Genomic DNA, 27543 nt, shown 5'->3' with positions numbered 1-27543 from the left:
GAGTCAATGTCATCCACATTGCTTATGTGCAACTTCCATCTGAATATACTGTAAGCTTCCTCATACATGATTTCAAGCAGAATATCATACTATCCTTAACATAAAGTGTAGATTCATAACTCCTGCACTTAAGTTTCAGTGTGCAAAGTAAATACACATTCCAATCAGAAATGAGAGGTTTTTTTCAAAGCAGAATGGAACCTGCAGAAGCATGAATAATCAGGTTATAAAAATTAACTGCCACACACCAGAATGCCTCAGCTAGAGACAAAAATAAAACACAATGCCAGGTTTTCTTACTGCCTTCCTACTGGGGGAAGGGGGGGTAATGGTTTGTTGGGCAGCATTACAAGCGAGAATGAAAATAATTATCAGTGAACAAAGCAAAAGTACTCCTAAATGCCCAGCATTTTATCTTCCTCGTTTCTTTCCTTTCCAAAGGAATCAGGCAAAAAAATCAGGTAAGTAGAATTTTACTGTTTTTCCCACAGTTCTCTAGCTCTCCTAAGTATTTCCTTACTTTACTTACTAATGGGAAATAAGTAAGTTACAAACACATGATAAAGCAAGAATAACTGGCCTCTCATAACATAATTACTCAGAAATAAAACATTTTCAGAACCCATCTGCCAAATCTTTGATTTCAAAAGCCTAAACTTAGCAAGACCATCATAATTTTGTGGTACACAATGGGCAAAAGTATCAGTGAATCAACACAAGTGTCTCCCTGCCAGCAGTGCAATGGATTACAGTAGTTATTTTTTCATTTACAAAAGACACTGTTCAAAATTACAGTACTTTCATCTCAAAACAGATCTATTTTTATGCTAAACTTAGAAACTGGAACAAAAACCAAATACTATCTTTGTTAATACAGACTAAAAGCTGTATAGTCAAAGTGAAATAAAGAAACAGAAAGAATAATAAAAAAAAAAAGTTTGACTTCCTGACCTCTGCCCCCCAGGCTCGGAAACCCTTTTCTAGCCTTAAAGCATTCAAAGCATATGTTCCAAAGTTGTCAATTCCCTCTTTTTGGCCAGCATCCATGATTGCATTGTAAAGAGCTGCAGAGTCTTCTTTCCTATGATACAGTTCCCATCCCAATTCACCTGTTTGACAAACAAGATTAGTATTTCCATCAACTCAGCACTGAAACAATCCTAGTAAATGCAGTCTGTTTGTTGGTAAAAAGTAAGGAGCAGCACCGTATTTGTTCATGTTATAGGGTCAATTCTGCTATCATACAGAAAGCCAATTTCCCTGTAAGAACCACAAGAGGATTCACGCCCTAGTTCTTAAGCAGTGATAATATTATTCTAATTTAAAATGTTAACTGACATCTAAGTGGGGGAAAAAAAAGACCCAAAATACTGGCAAGAAAAGATCATGTAACAAAGTTGCACTTAGGGATGAAGCTTAAGACACTATAAGCAGGTGATGAATCGGCAAGTGAACAGCACATGTAACACTGCAAATAAGCAAAAAGGGAACATTTCATACTTTGCACACTAGAAAGAGAATATGAATTTCAGTGACTTCAGCTGCTTCAGAAAGCTCTGAATTCATTCCATTGCAATAGAGATTTACATAAAAAAGAAATAAAATTAACTCAGAAAAGCAAATATTCCATATTTCAGTGTTACATTTTAAAAGCACTTGACAAAAAATATACGGTAATCCAAAGCCAATTCCTGACGTTGGTTTTGCAGCAAATACCACAGAGGTTATCAGAACTGCCCTTTTGTTCTGTAAAATAAATATTTACACCACAGGATATTCTAGAGAAGAGGATCTTGGAAAATTTGGAACCGACCATGACCAGATTACATCTGAAAAATCAATGTGCTAGGTTTCCTCACACATAAAAAAAAAGTGTGGTGAACCTACTTAAGAACATATAGCGAGGTTTATTATTCAATATACTTTTGATTATACTGATTATATTATTTTTTTGCCTCTTAAAGAGTCTTTCTTCTCTTATCACTCACCTGTGTAAGATATCCTTATGGCAGTAACAGCAATATCAGACAGTTTCAAATGTCTACACTGGAGAAATTTAAATGAGTCATCACTCAGATCCTCAGCTGTCAATTTCTGGAGGACCCGTCGTGCATATGGACCTGCTATACCCAGTACTCCCATCTCATCGGTCACGTTTTCTATTTCAACTTTGTATCCACCTCTCACTACCTGCTCTTCTATCCATCTGCGTGTAAAACACAACAATGACATTAACCTTATGTATCCAAATATAATTGATCCATATCAAGATTGAAAATGAAAGGTTTTTCTTACTGCTCAAGTTCTGGTGAGGTAACTGGTAAAAGAACACAAGTGTCTAAGGTACAGTGAGGAAAGTGGGAGAACTTAGATATGCTTTTTCACAGAATATTTCACAGAATCCCAGAACAGCTGAGGTTGGTAGGGGTCTCTGGGTCTATCTGCTGCAACCCCTGCCCAAGCAGAGACACCCAGAGCAGGGTGCCCACCACCATGACCAGGTGGCTTCTGAAGATCTCCAAGGAGAAGATTCTGTGGGCAACCTGTCCTACCGTTCTGTCACCAGCATAGTAAAAGAGCTGTTCCCTAATGTTCAGACAGAACAGTGTCCGTTGTCCTGATGCATCACCACTAAAAACAGACTGGTTCTGTCCTCTTTGTACCCGTCCTTCAGGTATTTATATACACAATGCTGAGTTTCCATTTGAGCATTCTCACATCCACTCTGAACAGTCCCATCTCACTCAGCCTTTCCAACTGGGAGAGAAGCTTCAAGTCCCTTCATCAACTTAATGGCCCCTTATTGGATTCTGTCCAGTATAGCTATGTCTCTTCTACTGGACTGCCCAGAACTAATCACACTTTTCAACATGTGGCCCCATCAGTGCTGAAGGAAAGGATTACCTCCTTCAGCCCATCAATGATACTACTGCCCAGGATACACTAGCTTTTTTTCTGCAAGGCTCGTGTTCAACCTGGTGTCCACCTGTATCCTGAGATCCTTCTCTACCAAGCTTCTTCCTGGTGGTCTCCAGCATTTATTGTTACATTTTTCTGTTTCTCTCCAGGTGCAGAAGTTTGAACTCCTTGAAATCTGTGAGATTCCTCTCAGCCCATTTGCTTGGCCTGCTGAAGTCTCTCTGGTTGGCAGCACAATTCTCTGGCAAATCAGCTTCTCCTACCAGTTTTGTGTCCTCTGCAAACCTGCTATTGGTGCACTCTGCCCTATCATTCAGATCATTATGAAGAAGATGTTTTATATGGGACTGGACTCAGCACGAACCCCTGGAATACACCAACATTTATGTGCTTCCAGATAGACTCTGCACCACTGAACACTGGGCTCTGGTTTCAGCCATTCAGCCAGGTTTCATTCAACCTCACTGTCTGTCCATGTAACTCATAGCTTGTCTACAAGCTTTGACTGTGTCAAAGCTCATAGTGAAGACCAGGTGGACAATACTCACTGCTCTACTCTCACCTATCAAGCTAATCATTTCATCACAGGAGCATATCAGTTTGATCAAGCATGATGTCTTGGCAAATCCATGCTGACTGTTAAGAGAAAGAAGTAAAATCATAAAATTATAAGCCTTGAACACAGACCTGCTGCTGGATTCAGAAGATGTTAATAAAACCCCAGTATACAAAAAGAGTAAGCATCAAACAGAATGAACGTGATGAACCTCAACATAAATTTCTGTGCTAACATAAACGTACAAATGTTATTGTTGGTTCCTGAATGTGGTATTTAAAGTACTGGCAGCAAGTTCAGCGTGCAGTCTTGCTCTGATTAAAAACTAAAGCTGCGTACATCTTTCAGGAAATTCACAAAGTAAATGAAAGGTTTTTTTCTTTAAATTTTATAAATTATTGTTTTGTTAAACAGTGTTTAATGATCTCAGGCCCAAGGAACTACCAAAAAGCACTGCGGAAATTCCTCAAAGGTAAATTCATTAGGCCTGTCCTTTTTTAAAGCATGGGGCTGTTACAAAAGTGCAATGTGCATCATGTATAAGGGTAGTAAATTTCAGCTTTCATGTATTGATTCACTTTGTAGAACTGTTGTCAGAAACTATAGGTAAGAAAAAATCTTCTTTTTCTGTATTATGTGTGTACAGGCACTAATAACACAATAAACTGTATAAAATCTGTATAAAAATGTATAAATCTGATTGAAAAGAAAAAATCCATTGCATCTTATTGACGGAAAAAAAAAAAAAAAAAAAGAAATGGAGTCAACTTGCAACTGCTTCTACCTCCTTTCTTTCACTTCACTTTGTAGCCCCAGAGCCCAAAGCAGAAGACATTATCACAGTATCAGAAATAATACTATTCATCTCCATTAGCCAGGTCAGTGCCTCTGGGGTCACCGTGTTAAAAGTCAGTTCTCTTTTTTACGTAAGAGAAAACACTGAAAAGAAACAACCATGCCATGTTCCATCATACAATGCCAAACACAAATAGGTTCAATAATAAAACAAGAACTACTTAGATTAAAGCATATTACATAACCGTCAGTAAATTATCCACCAATTATCTGACACTTATTAAAAAGATCTCTATATTAATATGATTGTATGGCATTAAGTACTTACGATATCAAAAATAAGTTTACCTCAGATCATGAAGTTCTGACCCTGAGCCAGTTACAAGCATAAATTCCCCTGGATACAGTTGAGACACTGTTAGCTCAGCATAAACTTTTCCTCTGGGTGTCAACATATGGCTTATATTTGTGGAACCAACCTACAGAGTATAATGCCTAGTTAGTAAGGATGCAGAGAAAAACCTCTGAATTTTTAATCATTGTTAAATATGTGGAAATACACACTTACTTAACAACTTTTTATGCTTGTTCCGCTATGACCTAACAGGAGAGAATCATCCAAGCTTAACATTTACAGGCTAAATTCCATATTTTTCTTCACAGAAATCAGATAAATAAAGATCTTTGCAAATATTTTCTGGTTGTGTATTAAATGTTACCAAGAACGCCCTTTAGATGCAAACAGATCCAATAAATTTGAGTTTGTTTGCTGATCATCAGAATTAAAAAAACAAACAAACAAACAAACAAACAAACAAAAAACTAATACAGAACATTGATGTAAATATTGTTTTTCAATCATGTGAATAACATTTTCGAAGCCCAAAAGGATGACATATACTTTGTCTCTTAATTTAAAGGAAAAACCATTAAGTTTGTTCATGTTTTTGTGCCCTGATGTATTCAATTTTTTCATATTCTATCCAGTTCTTGCCTATGAATCAACATCATTGTATATGTGGATCTGATTCTGTATATAAATGTTTTCCCAAAAGGCAAAATTTCAACAGGTATTTAGCTATGACTGTTACATGTACGCGTGTTCATACAGACACCATCTGTACAAACAGAAATTTAAATGTGCTAGAGCTGCTGCTCCTGTCTGATTCCAGAGAAATAATTTTACCTCTCTTATTTCATTTTGCTTTCCTAAAAACCTCATCAATCAGAAAAAGCCTGGATTCCAGTCTTCTGAACAAAAAAAGTGACAGTATTGCAGATACTGGCATCCTTTTACAACGTCATACTACATGAGCAGAGTTACCAGCACATTACAGGTACGCAGTTGAATTTTTGCAGTCTGATGCTGGTCACATTCAGTCTGGTTTTGGTACAAGTGACTCTCTGGTAACTTCACTGCATTACTTCATGACTCAGACAAGAATGAATGATACCAGACAGCTTAAATAATCAATCAACTCTCGTGAAAGCTAGATTTTTAAGTGTACTCGTACACCGTTTGCTTTGTTTTGCTCTTTCTTTTTCTCCTCAGCAACTCTTCCAAATCCTACATAAACTATTCACTTTTGTCTTCATAATTTCCCATTTAATGTTGCTTTAACTTCAAAATATAAATATATTCAACAAGTGTTAGTAATGCCACCTGATGATAGTCACACCACCTCTACACAAAGCTGGAGAGAAGACTTTTAAACTATTTAATACAGTAAAATATATGACGAAATATATATGGCTGTTTAGGATCTCTTTTTTCTCTCTGAAATCTATGGGACATCTTTCTTGTGTACAGGCTTCATATCCAGCTGGCCCTGAGCTCTGAGAAGACTTCTAACTTCATGACTATAGTTTCAGTGTACTTAATGTTTTCCCCGTGTCTCCTCCTTCTGCTGTCTAAAATAGACAAAACCATAGTCTATAGCCAAAAACAAAAAGTGTAATTCCAACCCAGAATAACAGAACCTCATAGCTGCAGCACTTCAGAAAAGAACAAGACATACCTTTTGATACAAATCATTGAGTCACAGAGTTGTTGACATTAGAAAGGATCTCATATACCACTGACCGGTGCTAGATCTCTGCAGTTAGACACTAGATGAGAATGGCTGACAAAGCAGGAAGACAAAACGGACTCAAGGAGCACTACCATGAACTGAGGATCAATAATAAGAAACCTGAGTTAGTTTGCCAGTGTGCCATTTTTCCCATTCTGAGTATCTGTGAGCAGATTCGGAATTATGGAGAGAGGACAGGTGTGAGTTTGAAAGCTGAACATCTTGAACATTTGCAACCCCACCTGCTCTAGGCAGCCAGATATAAAAGACAGTCATTATGAACTGTGTGGAAAACAAGCAAGAAACAAATTTGAAAACAAAACAAAACATTCATTTGCAGATTCAGGAAAAATACAAAATCCAGCTATGGTCTGGCAAGAACACATCCCATTGCTATCCTTTGCTACTTGAAGCTGCATCTTAGGTAAGCAGCTTCCAAGTTATTCAAGTATTATTGTAAATGAATTCCAGGTTTTCTTTAGATCAGGATTTGAAACACAGAACATTTTGTCTGAATGTGAGAAAATAACGTTTTTAATTTGAGCCTGACAAAGCACTGGAATGGAGTGCCCAGAAAGGTTTTGGAGTCTTCATCCTTTGAGATATCCAAAACCCATCTGGACACAGTCCTGAGCAATCAGCTCGAGGTGGCCTCCTTTAGTAGATGTTCAGACAAGATTACAAGAATGAGGATTCTTATAACATCAGCAACTCTGCCACTCAATGATTTGCATCAAAAGGTACATCTGAGAGCTACTTTAGTACAAACTCCACCGTTCCTGCTCCTGACATTGAAATTTCTTCAAAAGACAGGAGTGCTTGGCTATCTGAAAGATATTATGACAATATTATGTCACATTTTCCGTTTCTGAAACACATCTTGTTTGCCTAAATCTTACATTAAAACAGTTATCACAATCCCATTTACCTTTGGAACAACATTTGCAAACAGATGATCCAGCAGCTTCACAGAATCAGCACCTTTTACTTTAAACTTGCCAAATGGTGTCAGGTCAATCACACCAACCTTTTCCATAACCTGTTTGTACTCACGACCCACTGGATCAAACCAGTTTGTACGCCGAAAACTGGGTCTGAAACAGAGTGTTCATACACTGAAGCCACTGAAGTTTCTTCAGTTCAATAAGAGATAGACATTCCAATGTAGGTAGCTTACCCAGTATTTTGCTTGGTCTAACATAGCTTAATGATTAAATCCTCTAACAACAGAGAAAGATATGGGTTCATATTTTATCAACCACTTTGTAGAATAAACTGAACTCATCAAATGTTGGAAGAAAGTAGTAGTCTGACATACGTAAATTTACAGAAAAAACAATAATAGAAGATCAACCTAGTAGACACTTTTAGCTGAAACAACTAATCAATGTATCCTTGCCTTTAATCTAAGTCATCTGGCCCTTGCTGACAACTTATTGGACAAAAAGAAATATATGAATAATCTATAATTTACTTGTATCCAGTCTCATCTCCAGGTTTGTAGAACCAATGAGGTTGTTCCCATCCGGCATGAAAGCCCATTGAGCATTTTGTTTTCAGCAAATCATACAGCCCACTAGACCTCTCTGTTGGTCTCCCAGCAAATCTTTCTTCTTTAGGGTAAATAACTAGAGAAGAAAGACAAAAAAACTGCATCACAGGACAGAATGTACAAATGTGTATGTGAACAGAAATCTAGAGGCAGGCTTTGTTGGAATTGATTTTCAGAATATATGTACAATTAAAAACATTTTCTTACTAATGTTATTAAAACCGTAAGATTCTCTTGCTTTGGCTGCTGTGTATTCTGTAGTGGTCCACTTTCCGTAGCGATTAGGATCTAATTCTATCAGGTCAAATGGAGGCTCCCCTTCAAGGATCCAGTCACTCAGGTACTTTCCTATGCCACCAGCATGTATAATTCCATACCTTTAAAAAAACACAGAAAGCCCTGCAGTGCCAAAACTTGCCTTTTTTTTCAGTCAATACAGCACATATTGCTACTACATCCCCTAATTTTTCCTTTTTGTTGTTTGTTCCACTTTGTCTTGTTTTCCAAGATTACATTCTTTACTGGCAGATACTTCTACTGCACCATGAGTAGCAAAACTCCACAGATGTCTGGTAGTTGTAGTGCTTAAGACTACAGAAAACTCTGTATCTGAAGTTCAGAATTTAATAGTCTCTGCCAGGAATATTAACAGTTAACATTAAATAAAGTTCTCAATTAAATGATACCCATTAAATACACTTTCTAGCTACAAAGTACATCTTTTACAATCAAATTTGATTAAACCAGACTCAGAATTGAAAACAAGACTAAGACATTCTAGCAGCTATGGTGAATATTCTCTTTACAGAGACAAGAACGGCAGAGAAAGTTAAGAGATAGTATTATCAAGACAGTCTTAAATAAATTGGAATAATAGCAATATTTTTTACATTGCTCCACAGAAAATCAGAGAATTGTGGGAAACTAGGGATAAAGCTAGGAGACTTCTTTGCAGTGGAGCTGGAACTGAGAGCTGTCTTTCCTTACTTGATTTGCCCTCTCCATGCTCCAGTCCTACAAAGAGAAACAGGTCCAGAAAATTTCTGCTAAACAAATACACATGGAGGAATTTTCTTCTACCAGTATGCAGCAAAAGCCTGTCCTGTTTCTATCTGGTAAGAGGGTGACACATCAGGACACAGAGTTCTTTTGATGGAAATTTGTACTGAAGGAACAATAGAAGACATCAAAGTTAAAACCTCACAAATGTTTCACACTCAAAAGTTAAGAAATGATAGATCCAAGGGTTTCTTACTTAAGCATTTTGTACATATTTTGATCTTTCAAATGCTCAACATCTTAATATCCTTGAGAAAACAGCAATGTATGAAACATGATGTTGTGTTGAGGGACATGGTTTAGTAGGAGCTATTGGTAATAGGTGAACATTTGGACTTCTAGATCTTTTCCAACCTTGGTGATTCTGTGATTCTATGTTTCTGCCCCACAGCTAAACCAGACAGATGAGAGACAATGATCTTTGGTGTACTGCAGTACGTGTGTACAATTCAGCCTGCATAAAGCCAAACAGAAACATGCAGTGCTAAATTAAAGGCATCTAGGATTTTACACTGAAATGATTAATGGCAAATAATTAATAACACGTGATTTAAAACATTTTATACTAATATATCTGTGAATTAGTTTCCCATGTCTCAGAAAGGGTCCAAATATCCTTGTGCATAGACAGCAAATGAAAACAAATTCTTAAGCTATTTACAGAATGCTCCAGTGAGTAGAATAGAAAAAAAATCTTGAAGAAATAGTAAACCTGTGCAAAACCAAAATTGAATTAGGATGCAATAGTTCATTCTCAGAGAGTCACACTCAATAGTGAAACTAAAATAAACCTGAATTGCTGCTCATAAATTTTCTGTGCCCTCACACATATAGATAGATAGATAGATAGATAGATAGATAGATAGATAGATAGATAGATAGATAGATAGATAGATAGATCCTATTGCACATACATAAGATGATGATTTAGTCCTATCCCTTAGCCCTGGCACTTTCTAGCTGTAGAATGCCTGACTTCATAGTCTCCATGAGATTACTTTGATAGAGTGCTGTTGTTATAGGGATATATTTTCACAGTTTTGGGGGGTTTTGCAGTGGCTTTTTTGTTTTGTTTTGTTTTTAAAATAACTAATATCAGGCATTTGAGCACATGAAGTAGTTCTGCCAAACATACTCCTTTAGGATGTTCATCAAAAATCTTCAGATTCACATGATAACAGCTTGTAAACAGTCACTGTCTAAGTGCTACTGAATAGCCAGCCAATTTTGGTGTTGATTTAGTTAGCCAACTGTGAGATATTCATGGGTTTCAGTTTTGTAAACATAGCTCCAGAAGACATTATAGCCACCCCAAGTTTCCCTTCACCATTAACTGCATCCAAAAAGCAGGGGTAATGCAGCACAGAGCCCATTATGGATGGCAACAGCTCAAATGTAGTGAATTTTTTTTTATCTTCAGCTGATGGCTGGTGAGATAATGGCACAGTATCTCCATGGGCAAGACAGACCAGGTGCCAGCCCTGCAATGTGGAGCTGCTATGACAGGTACAAAGCTGCACCTGGGCTGACTGGTTTCTGCATTCTGCAGAGTTTTCCAACACTGACTCTGCACATATAGCTCACTACCTATGGTGCTCCCAGCAGAGTCCACATCATCAAAGATGTTAAACTGCCTAGGGTGCCCAACCCCCTCGTCAACTCAGATAAGGAGAGCTGACTGTATTAAAAAAGAATAGAATCATAGAATCATCAAGATTGGAAAAGACCCATAAGTCCAACCATCCACCATCACCAATAGTGCTCACTAAACCATGTCTTTGTTCTGCTATAGTTTGCAGTGATGACAAGGTATAGCTGTAAAGACCGGTACAGCTTAGAGTTTATCTTCATATGGAAATTTAGAGAAGCCTGCCTTAGAGAACACAACATGTCATTCTGTTTTCTTTCCTTCCAGTTCCTGCCAATGATATTCTGCTCCATGCAATCTGCTCCATCATCTCTGTCCTATTCCTGTGCCGTACTTGCTCATGATCCCTCCTCTCTGACTTTTGAAGTTTTCCATTCCAGCCCGAATTCCTAGAAAATCCAAGTCCCTGAACACAGTGGTCCCTGTTCTAGTTACTTCATTCCAGGTTCAGCCATTTTTCTACACTGAATATTTCTATTTCTGTAGGAAAACTCCTATTCAGTCTCTGGCTGTACAACGTAACTGTGGATAGAATTCAAGAAAATCGAGTGAGTCTCTGTTAAGTGTTTATCAGCCTTAACTTTTATAAAGACTAGTGAATGGGCCTCATCTATAGACTTCCTGAAGAATGGCAGAAAGATATGTCTTCTAGGTCACTGCTGTCAGAATGAATGTGAAGTTCATTCTCAGCAAATAGGAACATTAAGAGTTCTTTGAAAGAAAGACTTCCACCAAAAAAGCTTAACATGGCAAAACAACATCCCTGACAATAATCTCATTCTTTTGAGTAGTTATACTGCCTTGACGCCAACTTCCCTGAATAGAATGCTAGCCTCTTGTTAAAAATTTCAAAGCTATAAATAACTGAAAGCAGTCTTAAATGGGAAGCATTGAGCAACCTTAATAATAAACATGCTACATGCCCTGCTAACTATACTTATTAACCTCTTTGCACATTAAAATGCCTAGCATGCTGCTAATTTTAGATAATAAAAATCCTCTAAACTAACAGCACTAAGTCCTCTGTCACAATGTCCATTCCAGCTGATTGTGAGATAAGGATTTGCTAATGCACACGAAAAATTACAACACCGGCAGAAACATCACTGCGACCCAGAAGTGCAGAACAGAGTCAAAAGTCCCTGAAAAGCAGACAAACTAATCCAGTGACAGCATTATAATTGCAACCTGTGCCTATATGTTCAGAGATTAATCAAATTCCTGAAATAAGTTTTTTTTAAGAGACTTAAGCATACAAACTGGTCTCCAGTTATTCCTGTATGGAACTTCTGATTCTGCTCCCATTGATGCCAATGAAGGAAAACAGGCTCCAAAGTCTGGCAGCACAGTAATGAACTTAAATAGTCTTTCTAGTGAACTAGGGCTAGGCAAACCACTTTTGTAACTGTAAGTTCTGCAAATGTTACTGAAAGATAACAGTTTTGTTGGTTCTTTTTTTTTTTAATCTAAGCAGCAAAGGTGAACACCTTTCACAATGAATCATTGCAAAATTACCAAACCCTTTTATTTTGAGGGCCTCAGAAAGCAAGTCAGTGATACTGCCTTATCTTACAATCTAAGGGTTTGTTTGGTTTGGACAGAAAGAACACTAGGAAAAGCTTAGCTGGATTTTGAACAGCAAATTAGGCAATTGGAAGAGCAATGTAAACAGAACGTGTTCAATAACATGCACCTGGAATTGCATTCACTTCATTCTATCAGTCTTAAGACAACAGGCAAACTAAGACAATTAAAGATAAGTCAGCAAGAGTTTTACCACTGACTTCAGTGCAGCCAGACTATATAAAATGCAAATCAGACTCAAAGAAAATATCATAGTGGGCAGAAGAGAATAAACACCAGTTGTCATATTAACCTCATCACAATAACCTCAACTTTAGTGATACCATTTTCAGCATATACTAAGCAATTTATGAACACAACATAATTCAAAATGATGCATAAAACAAACTGGAAAATTCAGCACTTTCAAGGCTTTCACTTGCTAAGCAGACAGTACCAAATACTACTCACTTCCTGCTGCTTCGTGAAATATCACAGATATGGGATAGATTCAGAATAAAAAGAGGAAACAAACTGAAAAAAAATTTTTGCAAAGTTCAAGCTAGCTATTATTTTAATAATATGACAGGCAAAATACGTCACAACAAATTTACTTACCCAAACCCAATAGCTACCCAGTAATTTCTGACACCCTGATGTGGCCCCACCATAGGAAGAATGTCTGGAGAATAAGTAATAGGACCTGAAACTGTGTTTATGATGTTTGCTTGTTTTAGAACTGGAACCATTTCCATAGCAGCCTCAATATATTCCATTATTCTGTCTAAATCAGACTCAAAAAGTTCTTTTCCAAAACCTGTGGGAATATCATTATATACTTGTTAATTACACTGAAAACTTTAAATACAGTTATGCTAGATACATATAGTTTGTACAGAATTTATCAGTATGTTCAAACTTTTACCACACTACATGAGAAAAATGGTGTGTATATGCCCCTAGTTATTTGCAGGATCAAGTTTACTGTCACTGTCTTTTATGCATATTTGTTTAACTCCAGGGTCATGCAAATTCAACAACGAAATAGAAAAGAGCTAGAGAAAGACAGAAAACTTCCTTCCGCGTTAATAAGATCAATTTATTTATCTCATTATGGCAACAAATTGAGGGGAGAAAAAAAGATAGAGCTTGGGTCAACTTATGACTTCCATGGCATTTACTGAATTCCTTGATATATTTCAGTCTTTAGTCTGTGCACTGTAGAAGGACTTGTCACTAGTGGAGGCAGTAACCTTGGGAAGCTGTGAAAGTGTCATTCAAAGCCCAACTGCTCTTCATTAGGAAATGACTTCTGTGGGTTTTTATTTCAAACATCAATACACTGACTTAGGATAAATTTCTGTGAAGAAGTTAGCGGAAAACTGGAGCACACATGTAACACAGTTATTTTTTTCTAATAATCAGCAGTATGGCAAGTTTGTAATAATTTCATACAAAAATTCAATACAAATCTACAGCTCTCTTCCACTTACATCTGAAAGCAGTACTTTGTTTAAGACATTTCTTTGCTGCATCTCTGCTCCTATTGGAAAACCACATTACTTCTGAGAGAACAGTCAAAAATTGAAAGCCCCTGTCAGTACACTGGACAGGGCGTTAGCTTAAAAAAAACACCCCATTCAGATGCAAAAGAGTGTATAAAACAGATTTAGTATATGCATTTAATCACAACAGACACCTATTCAGAGACTAGGCAAGAACATGTTGCAGTTGTGCATTTTTATTTCTACCTTTTTTTGTTTTTTACATTAGAGGTCGCGACTATTCTTTGAAAAAAATAGTTTCTCTGTTTCAATCTCTATCATGTATTGCAAGTATTTTCTGTTTTCCAACATATTTGGCGTTTTGACATGGTGGGAGTTATACAGATTAAAACATATGCTACTGAGTATCAAATCTAAAGATTTAATCTTTTCAGTTACCTGGCGGGACTCCATTTGTGACCCAAGAGTCCTGCAGCTTCATCTTCTCCTGACTTTCATATGGACCAAATAGAAGACCATCTCTTTCTTGCCTTAAATAATATGATCCTTCTAAGTCACGAATCACAGGCAATTCTGTTTTTAGGGCTTTCACTTCAGGGACAGTTGATGTCACAACATACTGATGATGGACAGGTATGACAGGGTGCTCCAGGCCAATCATTTTGCCTATTTCACGGGCCCAAAATCCTACAGAAAACAAACAAAATACTAACATTCAAACACTTTCCATACAATTAATGGAAAAAAACAGTAAAACATTGTCTAAAAGCATTCTGCTTTGTGGAATGTGAAGAATCTATTTCATGCTTTCACTTTTAAAATTATTTCTTGTATTATCCAGAATTACTTTCGGTCAATGATTTGACATACTTGTTACTAATTTTACCACCATATATGTATATATAGGTACTCAAAAACATCACTGAAAAATATATTTCCAAAAGCTCAGAATGTAATTCAGTTATCAGTTCCACAACCCTGAAGGTTTGTTTCAAAGTAGGTCAGCAATGCAGAGAAATCAAATACACAAGCAGATAAATTAGCTCATACCAGAGCTGTTGTCCTAGCCTCTTACTCTCAAACAAAACAGCTAGAATGCTTTTCCAAGAGAGCAGTGAAGTCCTAACACAGCAAGGCAGTTCCTTCATCTGTTTAATTTTTCCCCCTTCTTCCTATGTACCATGCAAATTCTATTAATTACGCCTTCCAGGTAATAGTCAATTCATTATGATTTTCCTATTGGCAAGTATTGAGCGTACTTTCTTGCAGTTGTCTAATTAAATGTTCAGATATAAACCACAGAAAAAGCAAGTAAAAATTTCCCAGTCCTTAAGCCTGCTCAAGGTCCTTCATGTAAACTTAGACAGATAAAATAAAAGCCTAATTCTTCTCTGCTGGGGTCCTTTCTGACCAGTTGTTTCTACCTTGTTAGACATATTCACTTAATGCGTACTGGTGATGTACCAGTGTCTTCTTAGTTTGAGGTCTGAAGCAGGGCTCATGTCTGCTGTGAGGTTGTAATGTATTGATGAAAGAATAGAGCAGATACAAAAGACTGAGATGGCAGATGCTCTTACAAGCTCAGAATATCCTTCAACATCACTTTCCTGATTCTTTGGATGAAAGAATGGAAACCTCAAAAATGGGAATGAAAGCAGAAAATCCAACAAAGTAGGAATTTCAGAGGAGCCTGTGGCAACACTGTTAGGGTTTGGGAGAAGGCAGTGTCGAAGAAGAGGCTGAGGCAACAGGGCCTTTCAAATAAAAGGCAATGGGCTGTATGTACTCCCTAAAAGGAGGCCGTGCAGACTGGTTCCTTTATTGGTCAGCTCCAAATTCTAAGAAAAGCTATCAAGATTTGCTACCTAACAGAGCTTCCCCTTCTCCTAAAGACTACACTCTTGATGATCAGCTTAACACGCAGTTTTTCTCTCTTCTTGCAGTTTTTTTGCAGCTTACTTGGCTTCTGAAGTAGACTTTTCAGTTCTACATTTTCCAAGAACTGGTCAAATTTTAGCTCATAGGACCCCAAGAGCACTAACATGCCCCAGTGATCTCAACTGTGACATTCACCTACATCCCTGCCCATGGGTCCTGTAGCCCCACTTCTGCTCCGCTCAGTACCAGTCTGAGCTGGTTTGACTGGAGGTGTGCCTGTTTACAGCTCTGTCACAACCATGCCTGTGCCTGGCCATGGACCTCATTGATCCAGACCCTGATCTGTGGACTACTTTCCAGGTTGGCCCCTCAACCCAGTCTCATCACCATGGACCTGCTTGTTGATAACTGAGCAGTCTCTGACCTTGGTTACTACTCACTTCCTGTCTTGTCTGTAGCCTGGGATCGTCACTATGGATATGTCTGTGCATCTTCCACACAAATCGTCTGGAAATCTAGACAATGGGGAGATGACAAGTGCCAGTCTTTGGCCTCCCCCACTCTGTCCCTTGCACCGTTTGGGATGAGACCCTTGCTGGCAAGATCCCTGCCCTGCTGGCCTTATTTCCATGCTTCCACAGAGAGAACCATCCCATGCTGCTGGCTGACACTAACTTGGGCATACATCCTCTCATCTCTGGCAAGGCCTAAAGCCAGGGCAATTAGAAAAACTGAGTTGGGCTATGCTGGCTTGGAGCCATTATTTCGTGCCAGAAGGGCTGTTAATCCTCTATTTAATATTCCAAGCCAGCCTCAGGGTCTAACACTCAGAGTTTTTAAAAATACCCAGTTTCCAAGAGGAAGGTTTTCTGTGGTAATTCATTTGACAGTTGCTAACAGCCAGGTGAAGAAAGGGACAGTGAAATCCAAGATGAGGAAATTCAGACAATTGAAATAGTAAATAGTTCAGTAAATAGTAAAAAAAACAACAAACAGTAAATCATGTTCTGCATTTATCCTATATGCAAGACCTGCATTTCCTCCTGAACTGCAGCCACGTTACTTGGGGAAACTCACGGACAGAATAGTTTTTAAGTTGGTAAAATTAGCTCAGGTAAGATTGTGCCATAGTTGTACACCAATTCAAAACATCTTCTTAAGGCTTTTGAAACCTGATTTATGCTTCTTAATGCAAAGAACAACCAAGAAAACCCCATGAAGCTGAATTTCCAGCACATCTTCAAGAGTTTCCCCTGTTATTACGTGACAAATACAAATGTGATTTTAAGCCCAGGCTCAGGGGACCTAAAGATTACTAATTAAATAATTAAAAAATAATTCACTCATTTACTAGGCAGTCTGCACACTACCCATTTCTATCAAGTCCAGGCCATTGACTAGTCAACTACAATCAGTCTTTATGCAGGTATTACAGTAATTTAACAGTGCTTTAGATTTCACAGAAAGCTTAGGGTTAATTTATTTAAATTATATAAAAGAGAACTCTTCCCCCTGAATCAGCAAAAGGTCTGGTCTTTTACTGTTGCTCTTTCCAGAAATCTAGTAAAGGTCATACAACCAATACCCAATAATTAGCAAAAGTATTAATTGCATGCCTTGATTTTATAAAGGGTTTTGTGAGTTCTTCTATATTAAATCTTCGTGCAGGACAAGCTTGTAGTAGTCAGTTAGGAATGTCTCAGATTTGAAAGCAACTCTCTCATTTTCACTGTTATGATTTAGGAACACTGTAACACTGTAGATGTGTTAACATGACTACATATATATGTGTGTGTGTGTATATATATATGTATGTATGTACATATATGTATGTGTGTGTTTGTAGATATATATATATATATACACATATGATATACATATGATACAATTGAAAGTTACATCAAGATCTGTAGGGAACTTATTTGGGCATTTCCAGACCACCTCCAAAGAAAACAGTTTTAAAGTAAGGTCAGTTAATGATCCACTGAAGAGTGAAAAAATTGAAATAGCACATCTAGCATCACATGCTCTTTTCTTGCCAAAATTGTTTGGACTTAAAAGAGATATTTGCAAAATAAATAATACTCCAGGCATGATATTCAAATAAATTCAATATTTCTGCTTACTTGTTAAAACAAAACTAGTTTGAAAACATATAGAGAGCAAATATATTCAAGATCCTCGGAGAAAGTAAAAATGGTAGACTTAACATAACTTTGCTGCTTTCAAAACTGTTTAAAAAAAAAAAAAAACAAACAAAAAAAACCCACAAAGCTAGAAAAGCATTAATTTTCCAGAAATACATGGCAAACAATTGATTTTAAACTGCCAATAAATTAAAAGCAAGTACTTTAGGCATGCTCAAAATAAAATCTTACTTATCGTGCTTCTAAAAAAAAATTCATACTTGAGCTAAATGCTCATTTAATTGTTCAAAACCACAACAGCTGGCATTTACTAAATGAAATATATCATACTTTCTTTGTTTAAAGTTTTTGAACCATGTGCAAAAGCCATTATAAACACAAAAATGACAATGGAGAGAATATGTTCTCTAAAACAAAATTATAATTGGAAGCAGATGTCAAGTCCTATCACAGATAGAAGAGATAAATGAAGGCATAAATTACATCTCAAGGACATTTATAAAGATTAAATTCTAGAGACTGCAAAACATCTGATGCAGAACTATTTACTGGTGATATTACTGAGCATATCCGTTCAACTATGTAATTTATCTCTTGTATTTAAAAGTAGAGAGAATCTTCCATCACTACATATGTATAATGGTAGTGTACAGATTGTGCACAGGCCTGAACATGTGTGCTTATGTATGCATACATACAGTGCACAAACAAACTAAATAAGCTATTTTTTTTAGATTTTAATCAACTTTCTGTTATGAGTAGGCAGAAAATCACTCTAACAGCCTCAATGCTAGTTAGTTCGTGTCAGAGATTATTTATTAGACATCTACTCTGTTCCAAAATTGAAATCTCACATAAGGAACAGCTAAAGTTTAAACTAGTTTGTTCCAATTTCACGGCAGATGCTGGTTGAGGGATGAGGGAGGAAGAAAGAATGTGGAGAGCCATTCTGGTGGAATGAGATAAGGCTGAGAAGAAGAATAAATGTTAGCTGAAGGAACATTTATAAGAGATATGGTTTATTCAGTATTAAGTTCACATCCTTAGCCAGAATGCTAAGCAATACATGCTTCCAAAGTTCATTTTGGCTGAAGAGTGAGCAGTATATTTTTTGGTTTAATAAGATATGAAGTCAGAAGAAGACTATGAAAAATTTGTAAGGGCTCATTTTGATTTTAACAGACTCTGAGAAGCAGCTACTAGAGAATTCTGCCTAGTGATGTATAAGCTAAAGATGAGTACAATACAAAAATTTAAGGAAATTACTACGTCTGTGAAACTCATACTTCATCCATATGATGCTGAGCCAATGTTTTAGAATTATAAATATCTACAAGTTTGGGGTCCAAATAAGAAAAATAAGAAGTCTGACTGTCAAAAGAGATCCTCGTTCCATAATATTGGAATGTTTCCAGACTAATGCATCCATCCTGTCTAAGAAATGACACAAGGATCCCAGTAAGAGAAGTTATGATTTTTTGTAACTGAATGCTGTCATGAAACAGTTCATGTCCCAAACAAACTAAGAATCCAAAGGCAATCTAAATACTGATGCCCTTCGTATTCTAAGTGCTTGGCTTTGCAGTTTACATAAAATTACTTTAATGTAGTTTTCCTGTCTGTGTGGTTACCTGCTTTCTAATAAGCACACTGAACTCCTCTAGACCTCTTCAAAATGTCATTATGGCACAGTGCATTGACATCATGATAGTCCATGCACAGAAATTCGATGTAGACTATTTCAGAAAGACTGACAGCAACAGCAGATGACTAACTGTGTATGCAAGGCATACAGATGAGAAAGCACACTTTTCAGTGGGTTTCTCAGTCTTTACTGAAAGCCTGGAATGGTCTTGTACAGCGCTCTCTGCATTCCTTACATGAAAGGGTCACCAATACATAAGATTTTTCTGTCCAGAGTACAACTGTTTTAATTCATTCCCTCCAAACATCTCACTGTTTCAGTCTTCTCACCACCCTTTCTCAGCTAGTTTGTTAGTCTTCTTTCCAGATGCAAGTCAGTTTCCCTCCTTTGCCACATGCTGTCCCACCTGCTCTGTCTTCCTTCCAGTCCACTCAGGTCTACCTTTCTCTTGCTTCTTTTATTTCTTTCTTCTTCTGCTTCTTTAATCCTCAGTTAGTCCAGGCAAACCCAGTTTTCAAATATCCTTATCTCTCTCTCTCTCTCTTTTTTTTTTTTTTTTTTTTTCCCAAATAAAGAGCTCCTCTGCTTTCTATAATGAAACATATCGGATCTCTTCAACCTATCTCTTTTGTGTCTCCTCCACTGTTGCCTTCACCACAGACTCTCACAGTCTGGACATCCTTATTCAACACCTCTCAGGTGCTCTAGCACAGAAGTTGCCAGGGCTCCCAACCACATTCCAGCACCTTTCTCAAGAATCTCACTCTTTCAGATTACTGCCTTCCAATCCAATGGACTCATGTTTTAAAGTATTAGCCATAGTTAGTGTGTCCAACAACAGGAGGAGTACCTGTCTCATTCAACCCATTTAGGAAAACAAAAACAAAACCTGTTTCTTTGAAGTAGAAATATCAGTTTGGCTTCTTTAACAATATGAAAAATAAAAATAGCATATTGCAGTTGGGAAATCTTTATTACGCTGTACAGATGCATTGTTAAGCAAAGTGCACATTTATAATACTATACAAAGGACAACAAAAATCTTCCCTTTCAATGATATGTGGTTAAATCTTAGAGAAAAAATAAGTTATCTTGCTTGGTACAAATTCTCAGTCTCTTTGAAAAAAAAAATGATGAAGATATTTCTACTTCATTTGTATATCCCATCTCCCTAAGTAGTTCTCATAAGATTGTAGAGGTCAACGTTCACAGACTGTCTCTTCTACACAACTTAGTGCATAATAGAAGGAGTCTTTTCTGCTTCTGAAATCTAAGAAGACAGTCTAACTAGTAACTTGTGGAGACAAACCAGAAAGAAATATTATTAATGCCTAGTCAAGAGCAACTAACTAGAGAGCTAAATTTTCATAATAATGTAAAGTAATACACACAGAGTATATTTTACCACAAACCAAATGAATACTCAAAACCCCATATATTACTCACTTCTGTAAATCACACAATTCAATACTGATCCTCAGTGGATCTGGTTTGTAAATCGGAAGAGAATAAAAATGATTACGTTAAATCCTACCTGCAGCATTGACAATTCTCTTTGCTTGAATTACTCCAAGGGGAGTTTCAACGTCCCACGTCCCATCTGATCGAGAGTTTAGATTAGTCACTTGGACTGGATAATTTAATTGGGCGCCATATTTTCTGGCTCCTGCAGCCAAAGCCATTGTCAAAGAATAGGGATCTATATGACCATCTCCAGGGTTATACAGGCCTGCTAAAACCTAAATGGAGGAAAAATCACAGAAAATGTAAGCATATAAAAATCAAGATCAACTAATTTTGTTTCAAAAATGCTTTATTTTCTAAATGTGATCTACTTCTTTGATTTCTTAAGTAAAACTTAAGGAGACAAATCAAAATAAATTTAAAAAAATAGAACATTAAGACTTAACAGTGGCCCTAATGAAGTAAAATTCCTCAGTTTTCCCATGTAATTAAAGGCTCCAATGCTTTAGAATTATAGCATAGAGTATTCACTAAAATCTGAGTGATTTCATTCATTTCTTTTTTCACTGAAAAACAGGAGTTTCTCATACCGCTTGTATGAATAGGCTCTAGAATTAAATATTTGATCAATATTTAAATGCAGTAGAAGTTATTTTTCATAAGATTAGGTTCTTTACCTTATCCATGTTCAATAAGGGGAATAGCTCTTGCACTTTCTCAGGTGTAATTAGGTATTGCTCTGTTGGATGCCAACCAGCACGAGTCATTTGGTATCTGAATTCATCCACCCTAGTAGGGGTTGATGCAATTCTGATGCTGCCAGGCTGATGAAACCCCACAGCCTAAATGAAACAGTAGAAGAGAAATAATGCAAGAACCTTTACTTAACTCCATAAATGCATGTTCCCATACTGTGGAAAGTCCACAGAAGTTTTGTGTCATTAGCACAATGAAAATGACTCATGTAAGTCAAGCATTCTTGAAGGAACAGGATATAGAATAAACTCTTAGATTTGTTGGGTTTTTTTAAATGTTATCAAATTAGCTTCCCAAATAAATACATAATATCATCAAAAAAAGTTCTAAAAAGCTTCTGTTAAGATCTGATTAGTATTTGAATTTACAGATCCACTTTCAAAACAGACAATCACATCTGAAAATAAATAACAGTTTATATTAAAATTTATCACTTACATAATTTTTTATTAAGATAAGGCAGAATAAGCCGAGCTGACCAAGCACTTTTATTAACACAATGAATAATCTCTCTCCCTTTTATCTTTATAATAATGTAGACATCCTTACATATTTAGACACCATATTCTCACTTTTTGGTATATATTATGTACTTCATCTTTTCTCCATTACTTCACAGGAAGTTAATATGGCTTTTAGTAGAACTTCCAATGACAGTTTGCTGTGCTATCTTAGGTAGCTATAGAAAATGGCAATAGAAAGAAGGAAAAAGCTTTTTAGGACAATTAACTGATTAGTAGACTAGTACTATGAGTATCGTGCAGTTTCTGCTATAGTATGAAGCAAGCATGAGAGTAGTAAATGAATGGTTGAATGATGCCAGATAAGGAATACAACTCCCTCTCTGCATACCCATTCCTTAAGTCACTAAATAAAAACATGACTCTTAAAGGGATAGGAAGAATTGCAGCAATCTTCTCAAGTACTATCTATCATATCATATGAAATTAAAAGTGGACATGTTTAAAGCAGGAATGTATCATAATCAATCCATTCATTCCAGATCCTCGATGCTATTTTAGTTCCTACACGAAGCTAAAGTTGCAGACACTCTATCTGCTGAACTTCTGAGATGTTTGATGAAAACCATCTTCTTAAACTTCAGAAAGATCTTGGAAACAATCCTAAATATTTACTGATGAAGCATTGCATCAGACTTTAGCATTGACATGCAGGCAGAAGAATATGTTTAAATAAAAGGTAAGCCTTATGATAGTCCCAAACTATTACATACAATCTGTCCATTCCAAACTTTTTTGTAAGCCTATTAATAAGATTTATAAATATTTGAATTAATACTTAAAAAGTCAGTTACCTGGCCGGTCTCTTCTTCCAGCTTTTCATAGAGCTTGATGCTGTAGGCATGGATTTTCTTCAGGTTTATTCCAGGGTGAAAATAAGTAGTTAAGCCAGCCTCAAAAAAGAAAAAGGAACAACAACATAGTGATACGATTAGAAATGCAATGTTTTCTTTCCCTCCCTTCAACTGTCATTCAAAAAGGAACTGTCAAGATACTGTAAAGAAAAGCAACACATGGATAGAGACAAGTGCCATGAAAAGAAAACCAAAATTCTTTCCCTACTTAAGGAATTCTTCTCTGCACACATGTTTTTCCACCTGTCCTTTCTCATCAAATTTGGCAGCTCCCGATACTCTTGCAGTTGTCCTCTCCTATAGTTTCCTTTCTTCCTTAACTTATAGAGTTGTTTCAAATTGTTTGGAAGTGACACACAACCCTCATCAACTTCAGTCTCTGCAGTTGTCGTGTTTCAGAAGTAACACAACAAATTGGTATTTGTATTTTGCACACTGTTTTTCTAGGTTTGACTTCAGAAATCTGAGGAGCCCTTTTGGGTCCATACAAACGTGAAAGCAAGAAGTTACCACAGCCTTTTCTGCATTTAAGAAAACTATTCACTTGCTTCCTCTAGAGCCAGCTGTATTAATCTAGTGACATATACTTAAAATAGTTAAGCACATGTCTCCGCATCTTCAGAATTCAGCATCTCACTGAAATCCTTCTTCCAAGGGAAAAATCACATTACATTTTCAAGCTAATTAACTACATTGTTTTAAATATTTTCATAGTGTATCCCCCTTAGCTGACTAAAATAGATCTTATTCATAGATAATGACTGCTTTGCTTATTAATTCAAATTATATATGAAGGATGTATTTACTTACATGGATATATTAAAGTACAGTGCAGTGTTTTTTAAAATAGTTAAAGGAGATAGACACCAGAGTTCACCTTTGAGCTCATAGCCATTTTAAGGTAAAAACAGCAGGGAATCCACAGGTAAAAGTTAACACAAACAGCAGAGTTTTAGGCTAGCCACAGTGTAAAAAGATTTTCCTACTTCTCTTCAGGTGGATTTTATCTTTCTGATATGTTAAAGTTTATATACAGCACCATATTGTACCAAACGAGTGAAATTACATATTTTTCAGTTGCGAGAGTATTTTATTCATACATTTGGCTGCAGTTCCCTAAGCACGTCTGATACTGTTTGTTACCCAAACAATCTGAGTTTAAAAACTGTCATGCAAATCTGTAGGAGCAAAAAGTATCCACCAATGGCCATGTTAAATGCAAAACAAGAACCTTGAATTCAGGAAGTCCTTAGGATAGATAAATACTATAAAAAATATTGCTCATCCTTTTCTTGTTAGGATATGGCATCATCTATATGATATACACATACATACATACAACAGAGACTGGGTATTTGAGTGCTTTTGATCTCACTTGATTCACGCAGCTTTATGAACACATTATTTAATTTCCTCAGTTAACTAAAACCCAGGGCTGCTTCATTGCAAAATCTGTAATTAAAACTTGCTTGCTTCCTAAAAAATAAGCCCTAAGGGTTGTTTTTTTTTTTTCTCTTCTGTGTATGTAACAAATAAATATATAAATAAAAGCAATAAAATAGGCACTGAAGTGTTTACATTTCTTCAGCCATTCACAATAATCAATGTGCAGTTCATTCATTTGCACCTGGAAGTTGTGCCACCTCATATTACTTTTACTGTCTTCAGTTATTTACGAAAATGTTCTCAGTTTGATCTTTCCTTCTTTTTCTAAATTTTCTAAATTTTCTAAATAATTTAGCAATACCTTTTCCAAAGTTAAGGAAATTCCATGTTAGTGGCCACTGTTCTTTGAAAGAGCTTGATGCTGTAAGCATGGATTTTCTTTTTCATTTGACTCTGAAGTCATTATAACCAATGAATCAAATTATTTACAAATTAGCTATAAAACCATGCAAAGTGCATTTAATTTCAAGAATCTATGACATTTTTAAGTGAAGAAAGGAATTCTAAACATACTTAATGCCTTTGGCTTCTCATGAAGAATGTTTCTGATTTCAGAAATGTCATGAGACAAATATAACTTGACTGGACCACAACAAAATTAAGATAATATAATTACAGAATAATTTAGGCTGAGTAGGTCCTCAGGAATTCTGTAACCTCATGCTTTATGCAGGGTCAGCCGTGAGATCAAATCAGTTTGCCTGGTGTTCTCCAGTCTGGAAAATCTTAATGGACAGAAAATGCCGTTTGTCCATGGACAATTATTTTAATACTCTGCATCTGTACTTGATAAATTTCATTAAGTTTTTGTCATTCCATCTCCCCAGTCTATCCAGGTCACTCAGTAAGATCCCTGAAACATCCCTGCCCTTTCCTGTATTGACTGGTTCCTGCAGTTTGTTGTTAACTGCAAACTTGACAAGTACACACTTTTGTCATTTGCTCCAGATCACTGATAAACAAGACAGGTCCAAGGACAGACCCACGTCTGACCCAACTCACTTGTTACCAAATTTTGGGTAGAGTATGATCCATTAACCAGTACCCTCTGAGTCCAAGCATCCAGTCTTTTACCTATTAGTTGTCCTTGCCATATTGTCCATAAAATCTTAAACTGAATACATAAGTATTATGGGAGTCATAATAGTCTTGCTGAAGTTTGGGTAAATTACATGAGCTGCTCTCTCCTTGTCCCCAGTTTCAAACATTCTGACATGGAAGGTACTGGATTTGGTCAGGTATGTTTTACTCTCAACAAATCCATGCTGACTGTTCCCAATTATAGTCTTTTTTATGGGCCCAGACACACATCTGAAACTTGCTCCATGACTTCCTAAGAACCAAAGTAATGCTAGTTGCTGGCCTTTAGCTTCCCAGTATTCTCTTCAGCTTCTTATAAAGTTGGACACTTTTGGCCTTTTCCAGGTGTTGGGTATTTCCTTCAACACCAAAGTCTTTCAAAAATGATACAACAGCAATCTTGCAATGCCATCAACACATCCGTGCATTCAGACCATGCGAGCCAATGTACTTGCATAAGCCAAGTTTTAATTGTGCCTGTCCCAATACTTATTCACTGCTGGCTGTTCCTCTACTCCCCAGACTCTGTAATCAGAGAGGCACAAGAAACTTTGCCAGTGGAAAGTAGTAGCGAAGGCATTGAGAACTTCAGACATATCAGTGTTCAGTGTGGCTGAATCATCCACCTCATACAGCAGGAGTTCCCCATTTCCCTTCTTCAGCATTTTACTACTAATGTAATGCTGGAAGCTGTTGGCCTTAATCTTCCTTACCAGTCTTAACTCTAGTTACATCCCCTTTGCATGACTATACAGGTTTTTGTCTTTTTTAAAATTACCTGTTTATAGCCTTTTTCTGCTTCCACCTCCTGTGTATTATGTTTTTGCACTGAAATGCTGTCATGATTTCCCTGTTTAGCCTAGCTGGCCTCCCAGAATGCTGTCCTAAATTTCACGGTAAAACATTCTCATATTTGAAGATTCAGATTCTGCACTATTTCTGTTAAGGTAGATTTTGTTCCTGTAGGTGAACATGAGCGATGAAAGTAGTTTTCTTTTGAATGGACATTACACTATAAAAACTGACGCAGAGATTTCAGAGCACGTTTATAGATTAGATGTTTATATTTTGATGTATTTTTGTCATTTTATTTGAGTCTGTTCATTATTCTGAAGTGAAATGGAATAAGCACCACCTACATCCACTCTTCTCACAAGCTTGACCAAATCTTAACAAGTTTTTATTTGTCTTGTGCTGTGATTTATTAACTATCAGCAGCAAAATCAACTGAAAGTTGCAAGAATCGCTATTATGTAACAAAATGATACATTACACATTTTCTTACAAAACAACTTTTCAAAAAATAACTACACAAAAACTACTTGTTGAGTGAGTAATATATGCATAGTTCAGTACTTAGAGCTTCGATAATTAAGACTGCCAGCAGTCTGATCTGCAGTATACTATGACTTCAAGGACTCCTCAAGTTCTTGAAGCCATAGTTCTGACCTACTTTACATTCATGTAATAGTCATTACTTTGTTGTGGTTAGGTAGTAATAAAATAAGAGCAGCACACGCCCCATTATTTCTATCTACTCATTACTTCTCATCATTCTCATTGTTAGAAGAAAAGTGTGCATACTATCCATCCTGTTTTCATTTCAATATAATGAAAGTCAGACAAATCTATCTCAGACCTGAGACACGGAATAAAGTTTTGGCAGTAACACTGACAGCAGTATGATCTATATGAAACACAATCCTGAGCTCTGGCAGGACTTACTGGCCTGTGAAAGAGAGAAAATATGGTACGTTTTAGCAATATCTGAACCAGGCTTTCTCAGATTTTGGGGCTGCAGATGATATGCTATGTGCCATTCAACATGCTGATCACGTGTGTAGTTTTCATTTACACCTTGTACTGAATCACTTTGAGGAGGCCACTGATACATATACAGTACCTATTGCAACAAAGAAGTGACAGTTGCAGTTTTGATCTCTTTGGTCTTGACAAGCAACTTTTTCATCTTCAGATACAGCACCCTAATACTGAATTCAATAGAGAGCAATACTAGACTGTCTATTTTACTTCATAGCTATCCATTTTTTACCCGTCTCCTACTGTACTGATCACCGCAATC

General features: G+C 36.7%; 1 protein-coding gene across 1 annotated transcript in view; it reads right to left on the bottom strand.

The window, feature by feature from the left end:
• DMGDH (dimethylglycine dehydrogenase) overlaps nucleotides 1-27543 on the bottom strand; it is a 45334-nt gene that overhangs the window by 12885 nt on the left and 4906 nt on the right. Inside the window, exons 3-13 of the mRNA XM_072359580.1 lie at nucleotides 22875-22973; nucleotides 21481-21645; nucleotides 20874-21078; nucleotides 14108-14356; nucleotides 12783-12981; nucleotides 8102-8271; nucleotides 7817-7970; nucleotides 7271-7436; nucleotides 4619-4749; nucleotides 1989-2206; nucleotides 952-1109 (exon numbers count right to left, since the gene is read on the bottom strand). Of these exons, the coding sequence (XP_072215681.1) occupies nucleotides 952-1109; nucleotides 1989-2206; nucleotides 4619-4749; nucleotides 7271-7436; nucleotides 7817-7970; nucleotides 8102-8271; nucleotides 12783-12981; nucleotides 14108-14356; nucleotides 20874-21078; nucleotides 21481-21645; nucleotides 22875-22973 (1914 nt within the window). The remainder of the gene's footprint in view (nucleotides 1-951; nucleotides 1110-1988; nucleotides 2207-4618; nucleotides 4750-7270; nucleotides 7437-7816; nucleotides 7971-8101; nucleotides 8272-12782; nucleotides 12982-14107; nucleotides 14357-20873; nucleotides 21079-21480; nucleotides 21646-22874; nucleotides 22974-27543) is intronic.

The sequence above is a fragment of the Excalfactoria chinensis genome, chromosome Z (genome assembly GCF_039878825.1).
Source record: "Excalfactoria chinensis isolate bCotChi1 chromosome Z, bCotChi1.hap2, whole genome shotgun sequence".
Taxonomy (NCBI): domain Eukaryota; kingdom Metazoa; phylum Chordata; class Aves; order Galliformes; family Phasianidae; genus Excalfactoria; species Excalfactoria chinensis.
This window is presented reverse-complemented; position numbering and strand designations above follow the sequence as displayed.